The sequence below is a fragment of the Sarcophilus harrisii genome, chromosome 2, assembly GCF_902635505.1.
Source record: "Sarcophilus harrisii chromosome 2, mSarHar1.11, whole genome shotgun sequence".
Classification (NCBI taxonomy): domain Eukaryota; kingdom Metazoa; phylum Chordata; class Mammalia; order Dasyuromorphia; family Dasyuridae; genus Sarcophilus; species Sarcophilus harrisii.
The window spans coordinates 355590807-355609390 of record NC_045427.1 but is presented as its reverse complement, the minus strand read 5'-3'; the positions used below and the strand labels follow the sequence as shown (position 1 = coordinate 355609390).

The following is an 18584-nucleotide window of genomic DNA, read 5'->3' as shown; positions in this document are numbered from 1 at the left end:
TGTAAGACATCCAATTTGAGTTAATTTAGTACATAGGTGGAGATTCAAGATTAGGGTTTCAGAAAAAGTTAGAATTTAGGATTTGAGAATCACCATCATAGTGATAATAATTGAATCCAAGGGAGCTGATGAGATGATTGTACTAAGTAGAGTATAAAGGAAGAAATGAGGTCTCAGGACAGATATCTGGGGGATAACCACAATTATCAGGCATGATCTGGACAAATATCTTCCAAAGGAGACTAAAAGAAGGAACAGTCTGACAGGAGAACCAGAATGAAATAGTATCACAGAAAACCAAGAGAGAAAAGAGTATCAAGATGACGATGAATGACTCTCTGTCTCTCTCCCTCCTTTTCTCTTTCTCTCCTTCCCTCTTCATATACAGATGGGTTACCAAATAAATAAATGGTGAACGGAAAAGTTGATGGTTCTAGCAAATAATTGCAATCTTTAATCCCCTGTATGAAAACTGGTTCTAAATCATTAATTATGCAAATCCAACTCAAAATAACTGCAGATTTGCCTTATACCCAACAAATGGATATAGATGATACAAAGTGAAAATGGTCAGTGTCTAGGCATAAAATAGCATACTAATTAGTATTACAGCATTAAATTGGTCCATTCATTCTATTAAGCAATTTGGAATCATGCTAAGAAAGTTGAGTAAAATATTCATACCTTTTGACCCACTGCTAGGTGTATATCCCAGGGAGATAAAGAATAGAAAGAAACGTCTTATATACACTAAACTACTTGTATTTTAGGTAATAGTAAAGAACTAGAAACAAAGTAGATGCACTTTTTGAGGGACAGCTAAACAAAACAACATGTCAAATTATAATAGTGGAATAATAATGTAAACAATATAAAGGAAACAGTGACATTTCCAATCCCAAAACTGAGTGCTGTGAAGTTTATAACTTAAGTTGTCCTTGAAGACCAGTGGGAAATTTACAGCTCTCTTTTCATTGCAGAAGTAGAAGACTATAGATGTCCTCCAACACTATGTCAAAGTTGGTTAACTAATTAGTTTTGCTAATCTTTTCTTTTTCTTTTGTTGTAAGTAGTGGCTCTCGAGAAAAAGGTGACATATTTCTAAATGAAAGCAGTATACAAATAAAAGTTTATCAACAAAAACTTTTTTAAATGATTGTGGGAATTGGGATTAATTTCTCCACCTTTGATCTGGTCTCCCATATCTGAAAGTTTGGAGTTTTTAATTCGTCTTGCATCTCTGATATCTTTCTGTTATGTGTGAATACCATTTCTATAATCTCTTTCCCTTTGTCCTCTATTCCTTTGCCATAACCATCATCCTGTAACAAACCTTCATTTTTCTATACTACCTACTCCATTACAATAGTCCCTTAATAGATAGCTTCTAACTTCCTAGTGAGCAAGAGTATATTTTTAGCTCCAGGGATGGATGGATGGATGGATGGATGGAAGATTACAAAGAGGCAGATTACAACTTGATGTAAGGATTAGTTCAGAATTATGATGTGATTCCTCAGGAGATAACAAACTTATTATCCCTACAATTTGTCTGATGGGAAATGACCACTTTGGATATTATAGAGTGGATCTTATTGGTCAAAATGAACTTTGAGTTTCTAGAATTAAAATCCTTATATTAGTGAAATCTTTTTTGGCCCAATCTCTATTAATTTATGTGATTTGGGCAAGTTAAGCTCTACAGACTTTTTTTTCTCACTTACAAATTGAGGTAGTTTAGATAAGAATAATCTTTTAACATCCTTTGCCATTTGAAAATCCTATGATCCAATACTATGTATAATAACAACATAACCAATATCTTTTAGTGCTTGATATGTCCAGGCACAGTAGAAAGTAATTCAGTGACCACTATACACACATAAGTGGCATGGAGAAAGTGTATCATAGCCTTGGAACTTTGTGAAGATATGCAAACACATTTGTTTTAAATCTTTCCATTCTTTAGAAAAGAAAGTACTAATAATTAAAGACAGTAGATCTTACATTTTAATTTTCCAAATTTTTAACTGTTTTTTTACAGTTCAGTTTTAAAATTTGTGATCTTGTGACTGTGTTAAGAGTTTTTACAATAACCAATACTATGCAGTTTTGCTTTACAGTAATATTTCAGGCAAACTATTTATTAAAAGTATTTCTTTTATCTATTCTTACCAAGGTTCTAATCAACATTGTGGTAACATTTATTGACTCAGATTTTCACATTTGAAAAAAGCTTATCTTCTTAAAATTTATCATTTTTTATATTTTGCTAATTATTATGGTACTTTGAATGACCATTGATTAAGAAGTGAAATCTGAAGTACTGATGATTAAAAAATGAAAACCAGAATTAAAGAACTGAGATTCTGATTTAGTTGTCTTTTAAGAAGTTTCATTTTATGAAATCATTCTTATGGCAAACCAGTTAGTTTAAATTTAAAACCAAGAGCTAAAAAATGTCTGTTATGATTATATACTTAAGGAAAGAATTATATAGGATATCTTTGTATCTTGTTTTGATTTTTCATTTTATAAAACAAAAAATTTGTTCCCATCACCTTCCATTATTTCAGTTTAAATTTCAAATTATACCTTTTAATTGCTTTGGTGATAGTCTGATTCTTTTCTAAATACATTACCAAAATCTTTCAGTGACAAAAAATCTAGATAATTTTAAAATAGGCATTACCTTAAAAGAGATTTGGTATTATATTTGCTTTTAATTTTAGAGGAGTTTGAAGTCCAATTCTTTGACTTAAAAAATTCACGAATATTTTTCAGTAGTGGTTTATTTCTTGGCAACTTAAGTGTGCAAAATAAATTCCTTTCTCTACACTCACAGTCACTGTCATTATCTATAACCTAGCCTATTGCAATATGTTTCTAACTTGTCTCCCTGTCTTAAGTTTCTTGACTTTAATGTATCTTCCCCTCAGTTTTAAGATGATTTTTTTCTAAAATGGTTATCTTATCATGTCACCTTCCTGGTTGATGAGTTCTAGTGGCTCTTCTTAGTTCTAGGGTCAAATATAAATGTCTGTTTGGCATTGAAAGTTTTTATGAACTGCCCCTTTATTACCTTCCCAGACTTCTTACACTTAACTCTCCACCATAAACTAATCTACTTTAAAGTTTCTTGAACAAAATACTTCCATCTCCCCTTCTATACTTGTTGTGTCCCTTCACTTCTTTTGTAAGAATCTCTTCCCATTTCTCCCAGCTGCTATTGCTATTGCTCCTCATTGCCTTTTATCTACTTTGTATATTCCTTTTATGTACCTAATTATTTACATTTTGCCCCTCCTCAATGATAGGATCTGCTTTTTTTCTTCTCCTTGTTGCCCCCCACACACACTTAACACATTGTACGGCATATAGAAAACAATAAATGCTTGTTGACATCCTATAACAAAAGATAGATAATTTGCTTTCTAAGTATGTGTCTCAGAGATGCTTTGATCCAAATGAAGGCAATTCATCTTGACTTTGGAAGATATTTAGTCTGCATTTGTAATTTTTTAATTTAATTTGACATGCTGAACAATTAAGCTGGGAATATTATCCGAAATGTTGGCTTTATAGATTCTTATATGTTTATGATTCTTAGTTTAGAATTTATGTACTTCTAATACAAGGCTGTCATTGTTCATCTTTTTACTAGTTTTGGTAAAAGGAGAAAGGATATTCTATAACTAAGGGAAGTGATAAAGCAAGACCCTCATTCCCAGTAAAAAGTGCTGTCCCTGTTATCATTTCCTAGACATTTTTTCTTTCCCTGCATCACATTATGTCACACACAAATAAAGCTCATTGCATGCAGGAACCATAAGATTTTTATCTTTTGCTACCGCTGGAATATCCTTCCTTACAACCAACCCAGCATCATCCTGAGCTGTCAGGTAAAACCTGGCACCAGAACGAAGAGGACCCTTCCTAACTCCTCTGCTTGCTTGCTTTGCTGTCAAGGTTTAAAGAAGAACAGGCCACTAATTTTGTTCCTTCCTAGGAGATGAAGGACCACCAGGTCTTAACAGATGCTCTGCCTCTGTACCCTGTAGACTCATGACACTTTTTGTCTGACGTACTAATGTAACCTAAGAACCCTTGAGCCTTACTCACTGCTCCTTAAACTCTTAGCATCCACCCCACTTCCTGTATTCTTGAGACTGCCAGGCCTTTTCATCTATATCTATCTACAACTCAATTTTTAGTACATTATCTCCCACAATTAAAGTTTGTGTTCTTGAAATCAAGGACCATTTCACTTTTTTTCTTTTTTATATCCCTAGCACTTAGCACAGTGCTTGACCTATAGTAAGTACTTACTAAATGTTTTTTACTGCTTGTTTTTTCTTTTTTTGCCAGGCAGTTGGGATTAAGTGACACAGCTAGAAGTGTTAACTGTCTGAGACTAGGTTTGAGCTCAGGTTCTCCTGACTTCAGGGCCAGTGGTCTATTACATCATCAAGCTGACCCACTGCTGGATTTTTTATCCTAAATACTTAGTGTAGACCAGAGAGAGATCTGTGGGAACTCAGTGTGAATCACAACATAGCATTTTCACTTCTTTTATTGTTGTTTACTTGAATTTTATTTTTTCTCATTTTTTTTCCTTTTTGATCTGATTTTTTTGTGTGCAGCAAGATAATTGTACAAATATGCATGCCTATATTGTAGTTGTATATATTTTTATCATGTTTGACATTAAAAAAAATTGCACCACCCAAAAAAAATTAACTTAGTATAGGACCATGCACATAGTAGATGCTTAAATGTTTGTTAAATTCAACTAGTTTGTGAAGCTTATAAAATCTCTGGTATATGTGTTTATAAGAGATGGTATAAGATGATGGAGAGGGATATGTTTTTTTTTGGAAACATGAGGAAAAAATAGCAGACTTATATATGAAGAAAATTTGCAGGTAAGAGTCTTAAGTATGATTTATCATGGTCTGCAAATGCAAAATGAATTTTTTAGAATGTACTAGAAGTAATCTGCGTTTTTATTGTATCTCTAATTTTAATCTTTATTTGCTAAAGTGTGTGTGTATGTGTATACATACATATATGAACACATAGACTAAGTTGGCATTTTTTCAGAGAATCAGTTACTGAAAAACTTTAAAACAAAACAAAAAATTCTGTTTAAAGCCCCGAAGTTTTTCGAAATTCCTAGGCCTACACTTCCTATTGAATAATGCAGAAACAAATGTGTATATATACTCATTCTGTTAGTAAATTTTACTTCCTTTTCCTAATCTCCCCTCAGTTAAGTTATTTGAAGTAATTGAAACTGAAAAAACACTGTACTTAATCATGGAGTATGCAAGTGGCGGTAAGTACATTTGTTTTTACTTATTTATCATTTATGTGTTTTTATTTGTATTTTCTTCAGTTAGGAGAACACATTATCTAGACAGTTATTATGCTGATTTTTAAGATTTCCTTTAAAATTCAAAGTTAGCTTATTTGAGTAAATTCCCTAGACATTTTTAGTGAGTGATACTTAATACTTTAATCTTTATTTGCATATCTCTACTTAATATGATTCTCTATTAGCATGTCTTTATGGGAAAGTCTCATATGTTTTTAAAGATAGTAAGGAAAAACCAACTGAAATATGAGACTAAGTGATTACAAACATTTGGCTCAAATGCTTTGAATGAGTGTGGGCAAGAATTCTAGGATGAGGTGGCATAAATGAATTTCATTCTGTAACTAGAAAGGGAGTACTAACACCTAGAGTATCACAGAGATATTGAAATACTAAATTGAATATATAGTAATTGATTATTGATTACTTTTATATACTTAACAGTTCTTTAAAATTGGTTCCTTTTAACTGTTTTTCTTTTCTTGAATTTTATATATAGTCCCAGTTAATTTACATATGCTCCTCAAAACACTTGTTTCATTAAAATCTTGTTTATCCTGAGTACATTCTAATAATCTCATAGTCTTTGTGTAGAATCAGAAGGCACAAACAGTTAATAAATACTTATTTTTTTCTTTAATGAACTGGTTAGTTTTAAAGGAGGGGGAGGGACACTTTGAACCCACAAGGGGAAAGGAAAAAGCATCATATATACAAGTTTTACTTTCTTATCTTTTGTCTTCTGAGCTACTGAATATATATGTGGACGGGTTGTTTTCTTTTATTGTCTGTGGAGTTTTTCTGAAATAAAATGATGAGAATTGATTCATTTTTAACTATATATCACTTAAATGCTTGCCACTGGATTATCTGCTGCTATAGAGAATGTCTCTTACATAAATAAGTGTATTTGACATTCTTATTATTATATTAAAATATAAAGTATATATTTTACTTAGATCAAAAAAGAAGCTTTGAGAAGAATATCCAATTTCTGTTCTTTTCAGATAAGAAAACTAAAACTCAGGAAGTGGTAATTTACCCCCAGTCATAAAATAAATCAGTTGTAGATCCTGGACTTGTTCTGTATTGCCTTATATGTCACCCAGATGCATCATTGTCACAGAATGATAGATTCAGCATTGAAAGGAAAACTGAATGAATTTAGATGGACTTAAAATTTTTATCTAATCCAACTTTTTTTAAAAAATCAATTTTATTATTTCTCCTTATCTCTAGTCTTTTACCTTCTTTTGTCTGTTGGACAACTTGAATGGATGTCATGAATTTAAACTTACTATATACGAAAAATGCACTTACAATCTTTCTTCAGAAACCAGAGCTCCCTCTGACTCCACCTGCAACTCCCTTCTGTCCTTTTGAAACAACCTAGTGCAGACCCTCTTCACTTCATGTCTAGATTTCTGCAATAACCTTCTTGTTGGTCTTCCTGCCTCAAGACTCATTACTCTGGTCCATCTACCGCTCAACTTTCTTAAATGCTGGTCTGATCATGTCACTGCTTCTCCCTAAATCAGTTTAATATCTTCAACTTTTCTTCTTCTTGCCCTTATCTCTCTTCCATATATATATCCAGTGACACTGGCCTCTTTCTTGTTCCTCACGCAGAACAATCCATCTCCCAGCACTGCATTTTTACTATCACATATACCCTGGAATTCTCTACCTGCTTATCTCCATCTTCTGGTTTCTTGGTTTCTTATAGGTCCTAAACTTCTCTATAAGGAAGATTCCTGATTCTTTCTTTCTTTTTTTTTTTTTTTTTTTAAATTTTGTGGATGTTACTTTATTATTTATGGTACCATTTAGCAAATTCTAATTTCCCTAATTACCTCTTTTAATTAGGCATATTTTTGCTTTTATTTTTTCTGAAATCTTTTTTTTTTTTTAATAGACTTTTATTTACAGGATATATGCATGGGTAACTTTACAGCATTAACAATTGCCAAACCTCTTGTCAATTTTTCACCTCTTACCCCCCCACCCCCTCCCCTAGATGGCAGGATGACCAGTAGATGTTAAATATATTAAAATATAAATTAGATACACAATAAGTATACATGACCAAAACGTTATTTTGCTGTGCAAAAAGATCCTGATTCTTTCTTAATGATAATGCCTTTCCTCTAAGTTTATCTCTGTCTTTATCTTAATTATACATGATTGTTTCATGTTGTCTCCCTCATTAAGACAAGAGTTTCTTTAGAACAATAATTTTATTTCACATTTTTTGTACTCCCCAGAACTCATTTTAAAATGCAGTTTGGTCAATGAATTATTTTTATGCTTCTACATTATTCTTTATTGATAAGTCCTCTTTTTTCTTCTCATTAGAATTATCTTAAAATTTTCCTTCTTGAGCATTTTATCCTTCTTGAATTTATTTCTGTAAAATATTTCAAATATGTTCTGGTAAATTCTAGTATGTTTGCTTAAATTTTCTTCATAGTCACAAATTCTACGATTAGTTCGTGGTCACCATTATTTTTATTCTAGCTTTTTTTTTTTTATTCTAGTTCCCCTATTTGATGAGAATTGGGCCCAAATTTTAGAAATTCCCCTCACTCATTGTTTTTGGTTTTTGAAGAATGACATTCTCTTTAAAGAAAGAAAATGAATTTTATTATTTGATCTGCTTCTGACAGACAAATTCTGGGTCATTTACATTCTCATCCCTACAATAATATACTTTCATATTCATTCTTGTGGTATTTCCCCCAACTCATTTATTTCCACCTTTTCATAGGATGGTTGATTTAGACTCAGAAGCAACCTTCAGGGACATCTAGTCCAACTCCTTCATTATTTTACAGATGAGGGAAGTAAGACCCAGAGAGGCTTGACTGACTCGCCCAGGGTCACAAGGTGACAGATCTGAGATTTTAATTCAGATTTCGTGATTCCTTGTTCATCAACCTTTCCGCTGTACTACACTGCTTTTTTCTGTCCAGATTGTCTATAATATATTGAGATGACAATACTATTTCCCTTTTCTCCCTCTATTAATATTTACCCAGTTATCATCCTTACCAAGCTCCCTCACTTTCCTGAATTTCTTTGCATGAGTATATTGTCTTCCTTCTCCTACCCCTCAACTCTCATTTTCCAATCCTTATGTATACTCTTTCTTAGTCACATTTCAGTCATGGACTCTTATTTTTTCCTATTTGATAACAAAGAAAGTCAAATTAGCCTTGTGCTAGACTTTCTGATGCATTTTTTTGTTAACTGTATTTTGTTCATTTGTATATAATTATGAAGTCTTGGGCTTTAAATGGCTCCTTCCTTGGATTTTGTCTTCTCTAAATTTCCAGTTATAGGTTATCAATGTAGCTTTAGTTTCGCATTATTGCATTTTTCTGTGGTGTATGGCTTATGACAAAGAAGAAAGGAACAATAACACATCCACATGTCTGGTTACTTCTCTGTGTTTCTTCATCTGTCTAAATAGGACATTAAAGTAGTTTGCTTCTAAGAGCCATTATGATTCTAAATCTTTAAGCCTGTGTTCCTGCTTAGCTTTTTCCCTTGCCAGATCTCTCTCTTTCTCTTCCAAAGCTGGTATTGACAGCATTTTTAAAAACGTTGCTTATAACCCTAAGAGCTTATCCTGCCCAAGACTTCTTAATGTATATTACTGCTTTTTAATTTTCTTCTGCTCATATTTTTGTCCATGTAAAACACTGCAATTCATTAGTCATCAGATTTAATAATTTTAAGAAGAATGTTTGCCACCTCCTTGATGATGTTTTTAAATCTCAAATGCCTTTTAAAGCAGAGATTTCCAGTCCAGTTGCTATTTTTCATCTGTGTAGTCTAACAGCTGTTTTGTAGCAGCTATCGTTTTGGCTTAATAGCCCAACACCACTCACTTAATCTCAGGATCATGACTGCTAAGGGCAGGTAACTGGATTCTTTAGGACCTGAAGAAACATTAGGTAGCCTCTATACAGCTCATTTTTTACCTGCAAGAACATGAAGACCAAAATAAATGTTTTGCTCTCTCTTCAACACGTCAAGATTGAATGCACAACTACCTCTATCTTCCCTGACTGTTATGTACTTTGGACCACTGGACATTGCTTACCTACATTTCAACAGCACTCTCAGGACCCCTGAATGTTGCCTGTTGTCCTCCCATTATGTCTGCCCCAAAGGCTTTCTTCCCTTACAGTTGGACGCTCAGATGTGTTGTCTTTCTCTGTTAGAATGTAAGCTCCTTGGGAGCAAGGACTACATTAAATTTTTCTTTGTATTTCCAGTACTTAGAATAGTGCTTGGTAAATGATTACTAAAATTTTAAAATTAATAATAAATGTTTAATAAATAGATTTTAAATTCTGATGGAATTGACCCAATTCTTAATTTGTAGCATATTGATTGTATGTGATTTTAGAAATTTTCCCTTTTTTGAGTTCACTACAGTATTCTACAATTGCTACTCCATTTTTATTTTATTGTTGTTCTAAGTCAAATCTATAAAACATTATAGATGGATCTACTTATTACTAAAATAGAAGCTAGTTATTTTATTTTTTAAAATTTAATTAAATTTTGCTTCATCAATAAGCACACATTTGACTTGTCTTTATATATACCATGTTTAAAAGAGCTCAAACCACTTCAGAAACACTGATATTATATTAAGGTACTGTTAAGGAAGGGGCAGGTCAATTCTCCGAGAGCCTCCACAGCTGTGAATCGTAACGCATGAAGAAATTGCAAAGCAGCCTTTACTGACACAGGTGTTGCTTGTGGATTGGGAATGAAATAAATTGGAGGCAAGAGGGAAGAAGAGAGAAGTCAGAGAACAGCAATTGCCTCTCATTCTCCTTGTATTATTATCATCCTCTCACATGAAGAGATCTGTTCTACAGGTCTGAGTTAGCTAACCTCCAGCAGCCCCTGACAGGTGGCCCCTGTATCATAACAAGCTACTGTATGAACTAGTGATTCTTCTTTGGGGTTAAAGAAAAATATCTGCATTATGAAATACATTGTATTTAATGTTTCAGTAATTCTTTTGTGGTATCTATCTGATGATTCAAAGATAGTAGGGAAACACATTTTTGATGATTTTGACAAATATTTTAGTCCCCTTCACAAGTTTTCTATTCTTTTATTATTTCAGTCTTTAATCATGTTTCTCCTATATGAGTTGATCATTGACAAGTCAGGCATTATGTGCAAAAATGATTCTTCATTGATAAGAAATTGGAATATTCTGAAAGTGAGCCATCTTCTGCCACCACCACTTTAAGTACTTTCTTATAACAAAGAAAAGTAATTAAATAAAATTAACCAACAAATTTGATAACATATACAATATTCTTCATGTATAAATTCTACTTTCTAAGGGGAGGAAGGATATATGTTTCATCATCTGTTTTTCAGGACTAAGAATGATCATTTTAGTTAATCTGAGTTTATCTCACAGTTAATCTCTCTTAGTGTTGCTTTCATGTTGTTATAATGATCTGCTTTCAGTTACATTTTTGTAACCACTGTGAATGTTCTTTTCTTAGTTCTGTTTTCTTTGCTCTATATGACTTCATCTCTTCTCATAGCTCTCTGAATTCTTTATGTTCATTATTTCTTTCAGAATAATAGTATCCATTATATTCATATATCACAATTTGTTCTATCTGTGAGCACCCACATAATTTCCAGTTTTTTATACTACAAAAATGTTATTTTATTTTTAGTAGACTTTGAATGTTATAAGTAGGCTGCTATACTTAGTGAAATAGATGTAGTTGTTACTGAAAAGTAGTGTGCAAGTCCGTTGAAAGAAGTATGTAAGTTGTCATGGACATTTTCCTTATAATTTCTTTCTTATAATTTTAGTAGCATTTCATTTTCATTTAAATTTGATCTTCATTTGGTGTTATTCCTAGTCCTTTCTCTTCTCTTCTAAGCATCTCTGTACTTCCCCAAATAACAGTCTGTAAATAAAACCTAAATGCCTCAAATCTACACTTTTGGGGAAAGTTGACAACTTTTTATGATAACAAAGAATTTAAAACATTATAGGAGCCCATTGAGAGACTAGCTAAAGAGATCTGGAATATGAATAGTGGACTATTTAACTCTCCCAATAGAAATGAATATGAAGAGTTCATTAGAATGCTTATAGAAACTCATGCATAGTATAATGGAGAAGGCAAAAAATACACCCCAAAAAAACCCATATATACAGTGACTGCAAAAATTTAAATGGAAAGGATACAAAGAAGAAACTGATGTTGTATAGTTGTAATAGCCAAGCTTAATCCTGAAGAAAATTTTTCCCTCTTTCTTCCTTCCTTCCTCCCCCTTTTTGAAGAAAATATTCAGTCTTTCATATACTGTTAGTTTGGTTGGTTGGTTAGTTAGTTTTGCTGAACTGTTTTTTAAATCTTTTTGAATCTTTATCATGAGATGTTTTTTAGGTAGGAGAATAAGCAAGAAATAATGTTAAGTAATGTAAAAACAAAAAATAAATAAAAAGGAAAACACAATGTCATAGGAAAGAAATTAAGGAACGCTGCAGTCAATCTTCTTCATAAACATGTTAACTTTTATTTAAATTTCAATTTTAATATGATCAAAAAAAATTTTAAACAGAATGTCCCACAAAACATAAATTGTGATAATATAAGCAGTATAGTGGGATAGAAGTATTAGAGTCAGGAGAATTTGAGTTTTAGTCGTGATTCTAGCTATGGTGACTTCTGTCAAACCATTTAATGTTTTTAGTGTCAGTTTTCTCATCCCTTTATCACAAGAAAGTGATGCTACTTTACGCTCACAGGTGAGGATCAAATCAAAATATGTAAAGGGCTTTATCTACCTTAAAGAATAATATATAATGATAACATTTTAAACATCAGACTATGGTTTTAAGGAACTTTTTTAAAAGTTTGTTAGATTGTATTGATGAGAACTTGATGGTAGTCAATAAGCTTCAAATTAGCTATAGCTATAATTTTATTTTTTGGTATGCATATGAACCTGCATATGAAGCATTTAAAAATGTTATTAAACTCTTTAGTTTCAATAGGCTTCTTTCTACTCACTTTTATTTTTCTCAATTATAGGTGAAGTGTTTGACTATTTGGTTGCACATGGAAGAATGAAGGAAAAGGAAGCCAGAGCTAAGTTTAGACAGGTATGCATGAAGTTCACTTCTGGACTAAACTGGGAAGCTAACAAGCATTTTTTGCATTTTGTAACCATTTATAAGATCTAGAACAGTGATTCCTAGTCTTTTTTTTTTTTAATACAAAGACAGAGTCCTTTTCATCGTCATTACTATTAGTATTCATTGATTGGGATGATACATGATAACCAAAAAATACTAAGATTCGATAAACTTTTTAAGTGAATTTATATGTTGATGGTTTTTTTTAAAGTTTCTCTATACATTCAAAAAAAAATTTTAAAAACCAATGTATATAGATAGGGATAAGATATTATTTAGTTTACAGGAGGTATATTTATTATACAGTCATTTTTCCTGTTTTATTCAAGCGAAATAAGATTATAAGGACAGTTCTTGGTTTGCATATGAATTTGTGAACTTCTAACAATAATAAGATACTCCTCAGTTCTATGCCTGCAGAGTAATAGATCTTTCAGGTCCTACTAAGCTGGAGAAGTTTTGAGTGTGGAATCCTCTGGTGAATGGACTATGTGTTTTCCATCTGAGAAACAGTGCCAGATTGGTAGAGGCTCATCACCAGAAGTTTGACCACGAGGTTTTTTTGGGAAACAAGAATAAATGAAGACTGCAGGTCATGAAGAGTAAATTATTATTCTTCACTTGAGGGGAATAGTCCATTTGAAATGCTAAAGCAAAGATTACTTATTCAAACTCATTCCTTTCCCTTTTTTGAGAGGGGGATATTCGTGAAAAACATTTTACCATGTAGGATTATAGGATTGCAAGAACTTTAGAATTCACCTAATCTAATTTTTCAACTTAATTTAATTTCTTCAATTTAATAGTAACAAAGAAAGTAGAACTTAAAGCTACTTTTAGAGCATGTACTATTTAATTTTGATCTTTGTATCTTCAACATCTGGCATATCATTGTAGGCATTGACTGACTTTTCTTTGATATCCTTGATTCTTCCATAAAAGTATATTGAGAACAAGGGCTTTAGTATTCTTAGTATGAATGATTCCTAAATTTCATTCCTGGACTCATTAACCCAGTGTATAATAATTTGTCACATTCTGGGAATCCATTTTCTCATTGTGTGACTGTTCCCTAAATTTTTCTAAAAGACCTAAATCCTAGCTGAAGAAGCTAGGATTAGAGATGTGAAAAGAAAGGATTGAATCTAGATGGCTACTAAAATCCCTTTTTGCCTAAGAACTATTCAGACTAATAGTATCTGATTGTATATATAGTTATAAAAATTTGCTTTGATGAACAGGATTATCATTTGCAGCCGGTATCCTGCAAAGATATGCTCCCAGGAGAACATAATTTTACAGTTATCATGCAAACTTTGAAAATGCGCAAAATTTAATCATTTGGGATTGGCTCTTAACATCTAAACTGCTTTGTTGTACAAAGCAGAATTATTTGGTTGTTTTTTGTGGCAATCGGGTGTTAAGTGACTTGTCCAGGATCACACAATAAGAGAATTATTCTTTAAGTGCTACCTGGATGAAAATGTTGAGATAGTATAATTTCATTTTTCCATTTGTGTGCCAAGGTATATAGAATGTTAATTGTTTCAGATTTTGTTTTCCTTTGATCCCCCCAAAATACATACTGCCATTGTCTTTGTAACAATTTTTCTCTTGAGTTTTTATGTGCTTTATTTAGCTCTAAATAATTGCGTCTTTGAATTGTGCAATTGTTAGGAGTTAGAAAAGATGTATATAATTCAGTAAGTAAATTGGGGATTTTCAAACTCTGACCTAGTTTTTTATAATGGCTTCTCAGGCACTTCCTTTGAAGTAAATATGGATATAGAAGACCTGTTTTATTTTACTCCATACCTCTTACAATATTCCTATGAATTAGACACAATGATTTTCTCTATTTTATGGATAAAGTATACACAAGACTTTGTTTATCATTTGCCTGAAGCTACAAAACAAATAAGCCCCAGAATTGGAACCAAAACCCATATGTTTTCACCTATAGTTGACTGTCTCTTTTTTCTAGGTGAGGTAGTTAAAAAATAGTGGAAACTACACTAAATTTAGAGTTTAAAAATATTGCTATCATAATTAGCAATTATTATTTTATCTTCAACTTCCCTAGATGGTAGGTGGTTTTAAAAAATCCCCATTTTACAGATGAGGAAACTGAGGCCAATGTTAAATTACTTTCCTACAGTCATGTAGCTAATAAATATTAGTGATTGGATTTGAATTGTGACTGGATAGTGGGTTTTCTTGACTCCACGTACAATGCTCTACCTACTTTATCATCTTGACTCTGCCACCTTCTAAATGTAGGGACCAAGTAGTCACAACCTTTCTATATGTCAATTTCCTTAAATTGATATATGATGCTAGCTCTTGGTGGTATAATTGTTAGACTATAATAGTAGGGAGACAGTCTTATTCCATTTTGTCAGTTACACACTAACATTTTTGCTTTCAGAAGATCTTTCCTAGATCATCAAAGATATTAATTCTCTGTATTCATTCTTGTCTGGCCCTCAAAAACTCCATGAGGTAGAGACTGCAGGTATCCTTTCTCTCATCTTACAGGTGAGGAAACCTAGATTAAAGGAGATTGTGACTAACCATGATCACACAGGTCATAAATGTCAGAATTAAAATTCAAGCTCTGCTCTTTCCTGACCACATGTCCAGGACTCTTTATGCTACTGCTGAAAATTTTGAGTGGTTAAAGTAGGGTTTGAAAATAAATTGTCAAGTAGGTTAATACTAAAATTAAATGTACAAAACTAAAAAAAAGGTAAAACTATAATACAGAAAACATCTAGATTCAAATCTGTGTTCTCTCACTGTCATTGTGATCTTGGAATTATTTATCCTTTCTGGGTTAAACTGTCAGATGGGAATGGACTGGATAAACTTCTAAGATTGCTAGTAACTCTAATTCCGTTATCCTTTGCATTTCATGAAATGGTGGTTTTGTCCAGCCTTTTTCCTTTTCTTAGTTCTTAAAGACTAGGCAATCAAAACCAACAATTTCTCAAACCAGTTAGCTTTTTTCCCCACTCTTGGTTGTCTGCTTAGGTGTTTTTTGTTAACTTTGGCCTTTTGAAATAAAAAGATAAAGAGGAATTCATTCACACATTAAGCATTTAATTGATTTTGTACCAAGCTCTATGCAAAGTATTGGAGATGCAAGCAAAACAGTTCCTGATCTCAAAGAGCTTATGTTCTTTTGGTGAAACAATATACACACATACATAAGAATGCAAATATGACGAGGCAACTAAAAATCCACACTTGAAACTCTCTTAGCTCCAATTTGTTGATTCTTTAGCCTTACAGCCACTACTTTCATTTGGAAGGGTAGAGATGGGTTGTTTTGAAGGAGAGGAGATGTTATTATATTTGTACTTTCTGTTATTTCTCAAATGACATGATTTGTTTTGTCAGTGGCTAAAATGTTGAACAATTATTCAGGTCTTAAAAATATAAATCACATATAATAGTTTAGATACCTTTGTTTGAGTATAGTGTCATTAAATTAGATGGTCTGATTTTGAGATGGACAGAAATAAATTTAAGAAGATTATAATAAAATCAGAGCAATGGGCTGAAACCAGTAAAATGAATTGAAGTAGAGCCCAGGTCATTTGTTTTCTTAGTCAAACATTTTTTTTTTTTTATTATGTCACCTTTTAGGAGATGTCTTTAGGATAAATCCTAGAATCCTTCAATACCTTGAACTTCCAATGTTCTACCTTGCCAATCGGCAACCCTGGATAAACTTGATTTATTTCAAGCTTGCCCAGGTATCATTAGGAAATATTATAGAGTGGTCCAGTTGACTGCTGCATTTTTTTTTTTAATCTAACCTTAGATCTTCACTCTGATGATCCTTTTGACTATACCCCTGATCCCTGCCCAGATGGGCTGCTTAGAACTCATCCGGGCTGCTTCAGTGTTCATGTGATGGTAGATGAATGAGAGTGAGTAACCAGTTCTCTTCCTTCCTTTGATATAGATGACCAAGAGATCTTGCTGTTTTTCCTGAGGCTTCCTTGTAAGAGCTTCTAGACTTTGTAGACTCCTGGCATATTTTAAGGATCACTGGGACTTGCTCTTGCCTACCTCTCCTGAAGTCTTGGAGGGTGTGTGTGTGTCTGTGTGTGTGTTAACCTTAGCACTTCACAGTGCTTGGCACATAGTTCAATTGTGTTTGACTCTTCATTTGGGGTTTTCTTAACAATGATATTGGAGTGGTTTGCCATTCTCTTCTCCAGTTCATTTTAAAGGTGAGGAAAGTGAGATAGACAGGCCTAAGTAACTTGCACAGAGTCCTACAGCTAGTAAGTTTGGGACCAAGAAACTCAGGAGAAATGTCTTCCTTTCTTCAGGCCTGGATTTCTATCTGTTGTGCCATCTACCTGCCAGATTGGCACATTGTAAATGCTTAACAAATCTTTTATTGGTCTGTCTATATAAATGTACTTACTATTTTTGATCATTTTTCAAACATTCTTCTTTTGAAATAAATGCATTGGAAATTTTATCAATTTAACAAAAATTTGTTCCACCTCTAAATTTCTGCCATTGTTGCTATTTTTTCCTCTGTAATAGATTTCTAGGGTCAGAATTAACATGATTTGTATAATTGCCTTATTGGTCCAAATACTTTTTTTTAGCAGCCATGGAATATAATATACTTTAAGAGAAAAGCATAACTTAAAATTCCTCCCAAGAAATACAAAACTTTCTTATTCACTGAAGCTGATCTTACTCACCTCCAGATGCCACTTATTCACTCAGAGTGTTCTATTTCTGTTCTTATTTACTCTAGTTATAATATCATCAGGCATACATTATCATAGGCCTACACATATCAGTCCCAACCTTTGGAAAGCACACTTGATGTCCTCCTGTATTATTTTTGCTGTGTTTGAGAATTGACTGCCTTATTTTAACTAGGGTTATACTGACTGGATAATTTGGTATTCTTGTGACCTTCTGGGCCTCTTGATGACATTTAGCATTTCCTATCACCTCTTCTGTTCCTTGAAGTGAATTGTTTTGATTGAGAGATTGTGTCTGTGTGTGTTGTTTTTTGTTTTTGGAGGGGGGAATTGTTTGAGGGGAAGAGGGAACTGAAGGTATTTACAAATTTGTAAATTATAACACTGAAACTAACAAGTTTATTTCTAAAATGTGTCTTCCCCTTCCCCCAGTTTTTTCCCCAAAGAGTTTTCACTCAACTACCTTTCTAGTTAAGTATTATATAAATGTAAATTATTATTAAACCAAAGTACTACTTTCTAAGCCTAAATATTCCTACTGTCTCTATAACCTTGTGTTATCATTGTCCCCTTTCACTCACAACTTCAGTCTCTTGCTCTCTGAGAATACTCCATCTGTACTTATAAATTATCCAAATTATTCATCTTTTCACTATCTTATTTTACTGTGTTGGTGTATTCATTTAAAAAAAAAAGAATTATATAAATATATGTGCTTTTTCCTGGTCAATATACAGTCTGCAGCAGGCATCTTAAATCTGGTTTAATGCTCCATACCCATCTCTTTTCTCTTTGATACCACTGGTTTACATTGTCTCCATTTACTTCTTTAATGCTTTCTTGCTATTAAGTCCTCAAAGTTGTGTTGAATTGACTCTTATGAGAGTCACTAGTAACTACTAATTATTGTAGCCCATGTTTTTTTCTAATCAATGAGAAAAGCATATTGTATTATTTCTGTAGTATTAGATATTTTCTCCCTGATATTCTCTTTTTTCATTTGTATCTTAGAACATTCTTCTGTTAACTTTTATAATTGCTTTCTATCCTTTATTATCCCTCTTTTCTCATTGCTACACCTTTATACAGTTTTTCTGCAAGTTTTGTTCTTAGCTTTCAAAAGCCGAACCCATGAGGATCGAGATCTGCCAGGTTCCATGGTGCTGGAAAGTCTTTCAATACTGTCTTGGCAATAGACTGCCTGTTTTCCAGAGACCTATCTACATGAACACAGAGGTTTATTACTAAGTAATAGATTTAA

The 18584-nt window shown here is 32.7% G+C and overlaps 1 protein-coding gene across 8 annotated transcripts in view; it reads left to right on the top strand.

Annotated features, from left to right (window-relative positions):
• The window catches only part of MARK3 (microtubule affinity regulating kinase 3), a 120265-nt gene that overhangs the window by 59525 nt on the left and 42156 nt on the right, over positions 1–18584 (top strand). For all 8 annotated transcript variants that reach the window (XM_031953196.1, XM_023504135.2, XM_031953195.1 and 5 more), the window contains exons 5-6: positions 5273–5338; positions 12478–12548. In XM_031953196.1, coding sequence (XP_031809056.1) covers positions 5273–5338; positions 12478–12548 — 137 coding nt within the window. The remainder of the gene's footprint in view (positions 1–5272; positions 5339–12477; positions 12549–18584) is intronic.